A 12,500-nucleotide genomic window follows, 5' to 3' on the forward strand; every position below is an offset into this window, starting at 1 on the left:
ATTTAATAAACTTTGATAGAAATTAAAAATAAATGCTGTTTGTTGTTGCCCATCCTTTCCTTGCATCTTTCACTTTATGAAGACATCACAATGTGCAGCACATATTTGGAAAACACCTCAGCTGCCATCCATATTATCTTAGGCGGGGACAGATGTGGAGAAATCTATTATTAGTGTAAACTAAATACCGTGGAATACCATAGGCATACCACGGTATAAATCCGGGTGATTTTTCTTGTTTATTTTATTTTATTTTATTTTTTATTTAAGTTTAGTCCAAGGGGTCTTGGTTTTGTCCAAGCGGTCTTACATTTAGTCGAAGGGGTCTTTGTTTTAGTCGAAGGGGTCTTAGGTCTTAGGACTCGTTTTTGGGTCTTCTTTTTAGTTACATCCCTCTCTCCCTGTGTAATTCACAGCCACCTAGGAGGCTAAATGTAAATTGGAAATGCTTAGAAAGAGAAAGAAAGGGGAAAGCGAAATAATAATGCGATAATGAATTACTATTTTAAGAAAGCATTTGCAATTTACTTGAAAAGGATTTTACAGATTATTGTCTACCGTGGGAGACTACAAATACAATTTACAATACAATACAAAATTTAAACTTATGCTGCGCAATTATCAAAAAAAAAAATTGACAAATATTGACATAGACTAGTGGTTGGTATTGGCTAATGTTCGAATAGCAGCAATTTTAAATTGTGCGTTACAATATTGATTACATTATATAAATATGCAATAAACAAAGGTATGTAAGAATGTAATATATTGCAACAAATAAATAATAATAATAGTAATAATACTACTACTAATAATAAAAATAGTAATAATACTTCTACTACTACTACTACTACTACTACTACTACTACTACTACTAATAATAATAATAATAATAATAATAATAATAATAATAATAATAATAATAATAATAATAATAAAGAAGCCAAAAAGAATCACATTTAAAAGTAACGATTCATTAAGAAAAAGCTTTCTGAAATAACAATGTCTTAAAAACAACTTAAAAAATTTATATTTTGTATGTGCTCCGGAAGGCTTTTCCACAGCGTAGGGGCTGCCACTTGAAAACAGCGGTGGCTCAGCCGCGCACCGGTGGCTCAGTTGGCTCAGTTGGTTAAGCACCGGGCTGTCACGCGGGAGGTCGTGAGTTCAAGTTCGGCCGGACCAACACTAAGGAGAAAGTGCTGCCTTTGTAACGACATCTGCAAATGGTTAGACTTTCAAGTCTTCTCGGATAAGGACTATAAGCCGGAGGTCCCGTCTCACAACCCTTGGGTATATATAAAATCTGTGGCACGTTAAAGAACCCACACACTCTTCGAGAAGAGTAGGGCATGGAGTTCCCGGTGTTGTGGTCTGATCTATGGATATAAGGGTTAAGTTTCAATTGGGACGAAAAGTTCTGTTAATCTCTCCTGCCACTCCATGAATTGTGGCGAATAAAGTAAAGTAAAGTAAAGTAAAGTAAAGTAAAGTAAAGTAAAGTAAAGTAAAGTAAAGTAAAGTAAAGTAAAGTAAAGTAAAGTAAAGTAAAGTAAAGTAAAGTAAAGTAAAGTAAAGTAAAGTAAAGTAAAGTAAAGTAAAGTAAAGTAAAGTAAAGTAAAGTAAAGTAAAGTAAAGTAAAGTAAAGTAAAGTAAAGTAAAGTAAAGTAAAGTAAAGTAAAGTAAAGTAAAGTAAAGTAAAGTAAAGTAAAGTAAGGTGTTGCTGATGATCTCATAGAACTAAAATTGAGAATTAAACTATTACTAGATCTTACATTGTATCTAACACTTCTCCTTACTGAAATAAGGCCACTTAATATATAAGACGGAGCGTGACCATGTATGGCTTTAATTTAAAAATGATTAGTAAAAGTTTAAAATGTATGCGATGCATTACAGGCAACCAGTGCAATGGTCTAAGTAGAAGCGTCACATGCGAAAACTTGCTCTCTTGAAAAATTAACCGCGCCGCAGCATTCTGGACGCGTTGCAGTTTTTTGCCAAATGTAGTTAGCTGCCCAAAACAGCAAACTATTGGAATAATCTACTGTACTAGATATAAAAGCAAGGATAAGAGTCTCGGTGACTGCAATGCCGTGTAAGGACCTGCATGTTCATTACGTTGGATCAACACAAACAATGACAGTTCAAACAACGTTCACAAAGGCATTCTCTTCAAAATGGAACTACGGTCAGCCAAACCTATCATGATCAGCACTCAAGCTAGAAAGCAGACGCAGACAGCTGTTTGGGGCTTGTTGGCCTGCGTCAGTGCGTCGGCTAAGACACAATGGGCCTCAGTGACACTCCACTATCTCTAGAATGACTAGCGACACATATGAGATGATCCAACGTAATGCAGAGATCGTTTTGTTTCTTTATGAAGTTTGTCTATTTGGATAATTGACTTTTTAAAGAAAAAACGAGCAGTCAGACCTTATCATAACCTTCGATCAGCTAAGAACGCGAGATTGCAGGTTAGCTTTATCGTCGCCATGGTAGCAGCTGCTGCTTGCAAACCGATGAGAAAATAAACTTTGGTCATACGGCGCAAAGGCGTTATAGTGTCAAGGAAATCGAGGCTTGTCATGTATAAGAAGTTTTGCTTTTAACAGGGCCGGCAGGGTTTTCGGCAGTTTTGTAAAGTGGCGGACATATTTCTGAAAGCAAAGGACGTGACATTTTTGGCGGCGCAAGACGCCTTGCGAGCTCCGAAGGTGCGAGCAACATAGTGGGGTCTGGGGGCATGCCCCCCTCTTCCCCTAGAAATTTCTTTGTAGAATAAAACACTCAGAAACGCTGTTTCTAGTGTTTCTGGAACCCAAGAATCAGTTTCCCAGGCAAGACTGGCGTTCACTTAAATTCCCTTAAAAATGTAAGTTTTAAAGAGTAAAACAAACCCCTAAAATATTGGCATCAAAGCGCCGGACATGGAATGGGAAACAACCAGACGAAACGTCCGCCCTCAAACGAAAACCCTAAACGGGTACGACCCAAAACAACAACAACAACAACAACAACAACAACAACAAAACGCAGATGCAAGCCTCCTTAAATTGAATCCATATTGGCTTGATATTAATGTGCAGTCCTAGATATTTACTCCTTCTTGGTTATTTTACATTTTTGTTATTATTAAAGCACCAGAGATTCATGGATGGAACGTCACTATTGTGAGCGTTTTAGAATCAAGTATAACTCTCCAGTGGCACAAATTAAGCAGTGTGTTTGGGAACCAGGTGTCGGCTTACATTGCCGTAATCGAAGATACAGGTTGTGGTAAGGTACAAGCTGGAAAAATTATTTCTCCAAACTTCACACTCGCGGTAATAGACGGTCTAAAAAGAGGAAAAGAATATCGGGTCTATGTGGTTGCCAGGGATGTTTTTGGACAGCCACACAGGAGTGCAAAATTCACCGTGGAAAGGGGTGAGTGTTGTGAAGTTTAAAAATTCATTGAAAAGATAACAACAAAAACAATAAGATTGGCAGCAGGCGAATTTCTATATACACCCAATGTTCTCTCGAGATAGATAATAAACTTTAATTTGTGAAAAGAGCATTAAATACAAATCGAAATGTCACTACTTTACAAATAACTGACATCTTGGCGGAAATCGTTTGTCTCAATCTGAAACATTGCAAGCATTTAATCATTTTATTTTTCACTTAACTAAAATATGGCACTTTGCGCCATGCTCTTGTTACTCGAGACATTAAGCTTGGTGAGAACTCAAGCTGGTCGTTGAAAAGCGATCAAACCGGTTTTGTAGATTACAATACCTTTACACTCATTTTGGTGTTCACTTATTTTATGCACTTCCACTTCTAATTAATGGGTCAATACTACCAGAATTTTTATGATGATACTGTAAACGTGGTACCAAAGAATTATGCTTAATCACTGGTAAAGAAGCTGTGAGAATTGGGTTTATACATTGGGTTACCATAGAAACGAGTCAAAAATTACCTTATATTAGATAGAAGTGATTACAAATCAAGTTTGTGGGAAAATGAACAATGGACAACAACTTTTAATTTTCTTGAAAATTAAAAGGTTTTTCCGAATCGCTTATTATTTATCTTCAACGCTGGAACTCCTGTTTTAGTAGTATTTATTAAAATCTAAAACTAGAGGTTTTTCTACCATGTAATACTGTTACTATGGTAACCAATCATGCGCAGAAAATTACTATTATTTGCTCACCAATGATTCAGCATCTATTTGATAGCACTTTGACAGTACCACATGATAAAGAACGGTAGTAGTCATCCACTAGAGTAAAAGTGCTGATAACAGGTGTTTTAATCTCCAGTCGGAACTTGCCCGCACAGATATGGAACGAATGCTTCATTAAATGTTAAAATGTTACTACGGCAACCAATATTAATTAGCAGACAGGTTTTGCATGCATGCACAGGATATTCATTCATTCTTCCAACTTTTAATGTGATAACTTTAGTACTTTCAGAGTTCCCCTGCCCCGGTCGCGGAGAAAAAAAAAGTAAATTAAAAACCTGGTCTGGATAGTGTTCAAATTCGCAATTAGATCTTTTATTACGTGGCTAGTGTTTCTGGCCGATATAACGCGCGCTGTGATTGGATAAGAGCAGCTAAGCGCCAGGACATTATTCTCCCGTAATGCCCACGGGCAGATTATGGATTATGCAAATTATTATTTTTTTTCTTCTTTAGAACAGTTATGTTAGCCATATAATAATAAACAATGTAACATCCTCGACCGTTCGGTCCATACAGCAAAATCTCAATCCTCGGCTTAGCCGTATTTAGGCCTCAGTTTGACCTCACTCTCCATTGTTAAGTAGTTAATAATATTTGGCGTTCGATTATCTTCCATTTCTCTAGTACCTAGTGCAAGTCCTTATTTCTACGTTCAATTCCACGGAAGCGACAGCATAAGAATTTCAATATCACCAATTTCGGAGCAATATCACAATGGAAAACTTCTTGGCTACACCATAACTTATTACGATTCCTGTTTTCGAAGCTCAACTGCCCAAGTTAACGTCAGTGTACTCACGACAACTTATACCATAACTGGACTACAGGCTGGAACAAGGTACTATATCAGTGTTGCCGCTTTTAATTCAAAAGGAACTGGACCATATCGGTACCAAAGCGCGTATACCGCCGGTAAGTTTTTCTTCTCCCTATTTTTTTTTTCCGTGACGAATAAGACATTTCTTTTTAGTGAGAAAACTGGGGCCGGATTTTTAAGGGGTTCAAAAAAGGAAGCAAGCCATTCCTCAATCCATTCTTTTCTCTGCTTCCCCTTCCCTCCTTCCACATCTCCCTCATTTACCTCTTCCTTCGTTGCTACTTACAAGCTTTTCCACTTACGTTACCTCTCTTACCTCTCAAGCTTTCCTTGCCACTCCTGAGATTCGAACTTCGCGCCATCGCACGTTTGTGATTACGTGTACTCTGCATTTACCGCTATGCCGTTGGGTTAATAACTGAGTTTATGCTGTACATTTTTCAACCAAAGAGTTTAAGCTATTTCCTAGCCTCAGCGGTACCTGCAATTTCGTACATGCGTAAATGACAGCTTCTCCTCCGTTATGGGTACCAATGGAACGGCCAGCGGCAGTATTTGTGTGAACTCTGAGTGCTTTTTGGAAATGTTGAACTTGAACGAGCTAAAGCGGTCCACCAAAATATATAAATAGCAAAAGAACATTATTTATAGTTGGCGACTTTTATGAAGAAGCTGAAGGATGGCTAAATTTATCTGAAGAAGAGAGAAAATACTCAGATCTCACCCAAATTTGATGCACGCCCAATTTTGACATCCAACACAAAGTGTCCCTTTAAGTCTAAGCATTTGCTACCGATTTTCAACAATAAGGTAAGGGTAAAGGTTAGCGTTATTTTTAGCTTTGGGTAAATGCAGCAGTTAATCTTCACTAAAAGAGCAGCATTTGGGGGACACACAGAAGCGAAAATTACCGGCAAGAAATGAGCTCTTGACCGTCAACAGTGAATACAAAAATGTCCTTCCGAAAAAACTCGATTTTCTGCTCCTCTTTAGCCAAAATATATACGGGACGATGGACAAGAACTGCCCTTTTCTCTGAAAAAAGTTCATTTTTACACCGGAGTTCCCCTTTAAACAACACTTCAAACGTTTGCTTAGCTGTGAACTAAAACTTTATTCAGTTCAGAAATGCCTACTCTACATATCCCTGGGCGGGGAGGTACGGCGCGGCCCCTCACACCCTGACCCTGTTTAAGACAAATATCGCTGATTTTCCTACCCATTTTAAGACAGAATTCCGATTTTTGATACCCTGTTTAAGACATTTAACCCTGATTAAGACAAAAATGATAAATTCGATACCCGGTTCAAGACAAAAATCCCGATAAACATACCCTGGCTGGCCGCACGTCACCATTAAGCCCTTATCAGGGGGTACCCCCCCCCCCCCCCCTCCTCCCGGGATATGTTTTCCCATAGGGGATACTAGACTCTACCCAACGGCATATTGCAACATTTTGTAGTCATAAATATAGTATATAGCTATGATATATATCCAAACATATCTTCATTTTTTACATTTGTATGTGCTTTTCAAATTGCCGATATTTTTCGTGCATCTGACATGACATTTGAGGGAGTTGAAGGTCACAAACTTCGGTCAACCGGTCATGTCCAATTCAGAAATTATTTTTGAAAGCACATAACAAACAAACTGCAATGTGGGGCCATCATATGGCCTTAGGTAACAAATGTCCGTGGATAGAAACAAAGAATGATGCAATCATATCTCAGCTTAACAACAAAACTGACAAAAGGTAAAACTCATTGCATTTGCTAAGCGTCAGTCACGTTTGGATCAGCTTGTGTGACAACATCTTTTTCTCCTTTCAGTTTGTGAAGGACGCAAGATCTTGATCGAAGGAAACGGTTCCCTGCACAGTCATAATAATCCATGCTACTACCGAAGTGCATTATCCGACTGCAACTGGACCATTGAACCTCAGTTAACCTCCAGTCCCACCAAGACGATATGGATAAAATTCAATGCCTTTTCTCTATATTCAGACTCTCGTTGTAGGTGAGTTGCTCAATATTTTCGCTATTGTAAGAAATTTTATCCAGGTAAGAGCGGGATACGGTTTTCGAATACGATCGCATATCTATATCACGAGATTTGGCCTGAAAAGAGAGCGAGCAAAGGACTGAAATGAAACTAACTATTGTTGGGATCTTCTTCAATTAATATCGGGACTCGCTGGCAAGCAAGAAGGTTCCAAAAGCCTTTAATGGCTACATTCTTCTACTTTATTCTTTCTCCGTCTGCATAATTTAATGGCTTAGTAGTTGACAGTACACTCTTAGTACACACTTACTATCCACTGAAACTAAGCTTAACTATTGACAACTTCAGTTCCGTGAGAGTAGCCATATTTGGTTTTGTTGAAAGTGAGAACATGTGCAGCCTAACCTTGGCCGTAAAACATCTGCGGCCTAACCACATCTGTGGCCTATAACCTTGACCGTGGGAACGTAAACTGTCAAAAACATTGACCAATAAGAGACCTCCAGCTTAGACGACTAAGCATACTTCGAAATATACGACAATAACACCAACAGCAACAAAGATTCATTTTGATGCCTGTCTTAAAATGAAAGACTCTGGCAACTGAAAATCGTCAAGTACTTACCGTCGGATTACCAGGATATCTGGTTTTTTGGTCATTTTGATGTCCAGATGTTTCAGTAACTTCAGCGAATTGATCGTTCGAGTTAGACTCACAGTTAAATCATCCCAGAAATGATTGATCCTTTTCGCCATCTAAAGCCACGAACGGATAAACGACGTACTAAAAACAAATTAACATTAACCTTTAGCCCATAATAAATTAGAAAAACTGACTTACTACTTTCAAGAACCAGACGCAACACAACATCGACTGAAAAACAGCTTTTTATTTGACTCATGATTACAGATAATTATTTCCGTTCAGGTTGTGAAAACGATATATAATTAGGGAACTTTGTATTTGACTACGAGTACGAGATTAAGGACGAATACGACTTTTAATTCTACTTCGAGTGCTTAACATAATCATTTTGAACATCAATCCTGTTTCTAAAATATCCTTATCGGTTGTTAAGTAATAGGACAGTGTAAGCGTTATGTGGGGGTGACTGGTTTAAAGTTTGAAAGTCGTACTCGTCTTTGATCTCGTACTCGTACCCAAATCGAAAGTCCCCTAGCTAACGGCAGATTGACAATGGTCAATTTGTTACTGCCCTCCTAATTGCGTACAAAAATTCATTGTAATCCATGTTGACCAATGTTGTCTAGAAAAGCGGTCTTATTTGTCTGTCTCTCTTCCACACTCGGTGTACTGACAAGGCCTATAAATTTGGGGCATCCGCTTACTCAATCAACAGTCTCTCTTATGAAACTATAGCTTAATTTAGCTTGTTACTTGTTCATTACAGGTCAGGAGACTTGCTCATTGTTACAGTTGGGGATAAAGACACCTTAATCTGTGGTTACATTGGGCCGTTTTCACTTGTAGTTCATGCCGAACAAGCACATATAACATATCGAGTTAAAAGGTGGTACAGCTCTTCCAGATTCTCAGCCTCGTACTTTGGTCTTCAGGGACCTTTGGCAGGTACTGTATTTAACAAATGAATGAAGGGGTAGTTTCTAAAGAAACTGTGGTGCTGCGTCGGTGGGGAAGTAGCATACAAAAATTGGGTTTTATCAACGGAGTTGATAATGTAAATTGGCCACCGTACAGAGATTCTAAACAGAGATTCTATTCTTTTAGAATCTCTGTACGGTGGCCAATTTACATTATCAACTCCGTTGATAAAACCAAATTTTTGTATACTGTATTTAACAAACAGTTTACAAGATACATTATCACGGTTATCCTTAAAACAGAATCTTGAAAAAGAAGCAAAACAAATAAACGGATACACACACACACACACACACACACACAAAAACAGGCACGGAAATCAAGTACAGCGATAAACATCACCAAATAGCTAACCAAACATCCATTAATCACGCTTGTTAAGGGAAGGGTAAGCGATGTCGCGGATCCAGCCTCAGTGGCTCATTTCAACTTAGCTTAACTTGATTTCTATGGCATCTGAGATGAGCATGCAATCTGCTCGCCACTACAATACCAGACTTCCACAAATTACTGGTAATTATAGACCTATTATTTTGTCTAAATAATCGTCACTTTTCGCATTTTTTATATTAAACCTTTCTTTCCTGACAGGTGTTCATCTTTCATCGTGGAATCTATCAGTTAGCAACGTTTCGTCATCATCAGTACTTGTGGAGTGGACACAGTTTCCTCTAAATGTATCTGTGGAACATTTTGCTGTGATGTTCACAGAATATAACAAAAATGTGTCAGTTCTTTTTCGGGTGAACACTTCATATCAACAGTCTTATAATGTACAAAGGTTATTAAATCCAAACCGGCTATACAGATTCCAGGTTCTTGCATTTACCAGTATCAAGGAGAATGGAACTTATTCCAGTGACATCAAGGCAATCGTGACCAGCGAAGGAGGTAAGACAACGAACTCACGCACCATTGGAATACCAATATTTATTCTTAAAGTTCAAAATATTCTTGCAGTCTTTTTAACAAATTAAATGGGATTTAGCGTTATCGACAATGATATTCATCATCACAGTGGTCAAAATATAGAATTAAGAAGCGGGGGCGAGTGAGTCCACAGCGAATTTGTACAGAGCAATGATAACCAAAATAATGTGTCCCATCTTTCAGCTCCCAGCGTTGCACCACCAAATGTGCGCTTAAGGAACATACAAGACGGAGTTCTGGTACTTTGGGATCCCGTGCAGTCTCAATACGCCAATGGTCAGATACAAGGTTACAGGGTGTACTACAGGAGACAATATTACTATTACTATCACTATTACTATTACTATCACTATTACTATCGCCACGCGGAAAAGAATAGCACTACCGACGCAAACGTACTTCAGGTGGCATTACGGGGTTTAGAGTCAGGGAAGAGTTACGAAGTAACGGTAACAGCTTTCACCTCAGTTGGTGAGGGACCTCGATCGCAGAGGCTCACAATCACCTACGGTGAGTGTTTGAGAATAGCTTGAGGGAAGACTAATCTACCTAAAGCATTAATAAACCTTTTCTCTCGTAAATTAAAAAATCTAATTTGCGCAGATATAAGTTATTTAGCTTTTGTTTTTCATGATTCTTGAGTCGTAACCATATCAGGTACCAGTAACAGAAAAGAGCCAAAAGCTAAAAGGCATACACTTTTCGATATCCACAACATAATGGTGCCGATGGTTAACGATTGCCGAGATGTAACTAACGGTGGGTATCGATCCCATTAACTGCATATTTTTTGAAGCAATACTTTGACAAGCAGGCATAATTTTCGAACAAGGCTGCAATATGTCTGGCTTGCGAAAGTAATCGGAACCTCTTGCCGTTTTCTCTGAGTGTCGTTTTTTTTTTCTTTATCTTTCCGACGCGCGATTGAGGATTGTAACTGGGAAAAGGTCTTAAGTAAAAGCGCATCTGTGAACTTCCCTTAGCAAGGGTGCTAACTGTACAGTGACGTGACTCGTTAAGAGCAATTAGTACACACAACTGCTAAACACTTTCCAATATAATCGTAGACAATAGTTCTAGCAACAACAGACAGAAAGTAAGCCATTTTAGGTCTTACAGGTCACTTTTTACCCCGGCTGGGGATAAGCAGAAATCAGCTAAAGGTATATCCACGCTACCGGAATTCCAGCCATGAAAAATTTACAAGGTGGCGCGCATGAGGTAAAAACCGGTTAAGCGCCGGCAGCAGTAATCGTGCAAATCATCACTTCATTCAAGCTTAGTGCCTCCTCATGCCTTACGAGGTCACGTAAGAGTAAAATAAAGTCATAAATTCCAGATTTTTGCAGGCAAGCCTCACTTTTAAATTCATTTTCGTGTGGTTTACATTAGTTTCAGGATGTGGAGGTAATTTCAATCAGTCTTTTGGAACTATCACTATCTTCAAGTCGGATTACAGTTATTTAACCTGTAACTGGACCATAGGAAGTGTTGGTATCAGCAATGCTGTAGGTCTTCTTACCATACATGGAGTCTATCCGCCTTGCAGGTAGGTTTTGGGTTCTGAGAAAATTGTGTCTCAAAGATTACTTGTGGATAGTCCTTGTTGCCAAATAGCATTTATAGCAAGTTGACAACCATTTATTTGAAATATGTCCAGAAATGCACACAACAACAAAAAATGACAAAAATGGCAGAATTTCGCCAACAATTTCGAAAAAGAAGGAGTAAGTTAAATACGTGACGAAAATGGCAACTTTGTCAAAATCGCAAGAGTTTGGCGAAATTGGCGAATAATAATAATAATAATAATAATAATAATAATAATAATAACAATAATAATAATAATAGGTATTTATAATAGCGCTAATGTCCTATGTTCAATAAACTCATAAAAATCATAATATTTATTCCCTAAGGCCTCGAGATGATGCCTCTAGTTTAGGACTGAATTTAAAAAATTTGGTCAATTAGAATTAAAAGCTTATTCACAGGGTACCCATGCAGAGTTATGACGGACTAAAAACTACCCCACTGAAAACCTGTTTTCAAACGCATTAACTTGGCTAAGGATATAAAATCTATTGTTGTATAAGCCAGCATACAAATCGCATAAATAAAGTCTTACAGGGTAAAAATGGAAGCAATGTGTTACTTTTTATTAAATACCTATGGCCGACTTGCCACCGGCTAATATTTGCAAATTTGGCTTCTTTTAAAATTCAAGCATTCAATCAAGTATCTATCATGTCCTTAGTTCTACTTCTGGTTAGTAGTTCCTTGTTGCTTAAGAATGAGCAGTTTGTTGTTGCTTTGAGGAGTAGTTGTTGTTAAAGTAAGACCTCTTTGAAAAGAATTCGCCATATTTGCCAGATTTTAAAACTAATTTACATACAGTTGCCAGATTCGACAACATGGCTGGTCACCACGTATTGAACTAATTTACATACATTTGGCAATTTGACAAGAATTCGCCAAATTCGCCAGATTCGCCAACGTGGCTGACCACCATGTACGGAACTAATATTATTACATAAATTTGGCAATTTGACAAAATTTCGCCATATTTTCCAAAATTGTCAAATTGTTGGCGATATTTCGTTATTTTTCCAATTTTGTCATTGTGTGCATTTCTGGACATAAGCGACAAATTTAGTAAAGAAATCAAAGGTGACGTCGCTTAACATGGCGTACTACAGTTTTCCGAGAGAAAAGATTAAGATTTTGAAATCTGTGAAGTTAAGACAACAGGATATCTCTTCTGAAGTGTAAGTCACTACAATTGGTGTAAAATGTAAATTTTACCGAACAAATAAATGCAAATCAGGGGAAAAGCTAAATATAGTGACCGAACTCCTGAACGGGGGAATGGAAAATAGAC

General features: G+C 38.0%; 2 protein-coding genes across 2 annotated transcripts in view; one reads left to right on the plus strand and one right to left on the minus strand.

The window, feature by feature from the left end:
• LOC138003766 (uncharacterized) overlaps window positions 1-12,500 on the minus strand; it is a 313,889-nt gene that overhangs the window by 171,896 nt on the left and 129,493 nt on the right. The window lies entirely within an intron of this gene.
• LOC138004371 (protogenin A-like) overlaps window positions 1-12,500 on the plus strand; it is a 70,070-nt gene that overhangs the window by 56,966 nt on the left and 604 nt on the right. The window contains exons 6-12 of the mRNA XM_068850870.1: window positions 3,142-3,429; window positions 4,868-5,155; window positions 6,894-7,080; window positions 8,478-8,656; window positions 9,281-9,580; window positions 9,803-10,129; window positions 11,012-11,168. Coding sequence (XP_068706971.1) covers window positions 3,142-3,429; window positions 4,868-5,155; window positions 6,894-7,080; window positions 8,478-8,656; window positions 9,281-9,580; window positions 9,803-10,129; window positions 11,012-11,168 — 1,726 coding nt within the window. The remainder of the gene's footprint in view (window positions 1-3,141; window positions 3,430-4,867; window positions 5,156-6,893; window positions 7,081-8,477; window positions 8,657-9,280; window positions 9,581-9,802; window positions 10,130-11,011; window positions 11,169-12,500) is intronic.

Source organism: Montipora foliosa, chromosome 5 (genome assembly GCF_036669935.1).
Source record: "Montipora foliosa isolate CH-2021 chromosome 5, ASM3666993v2, whole genome shotgun sequence".
Lineage (NCBI taxonomy): Eukaryota > Metazoa > Cnidaria > Anthozoa > Scleractinia > Acroporidae > Montipora > Montipora foliosa.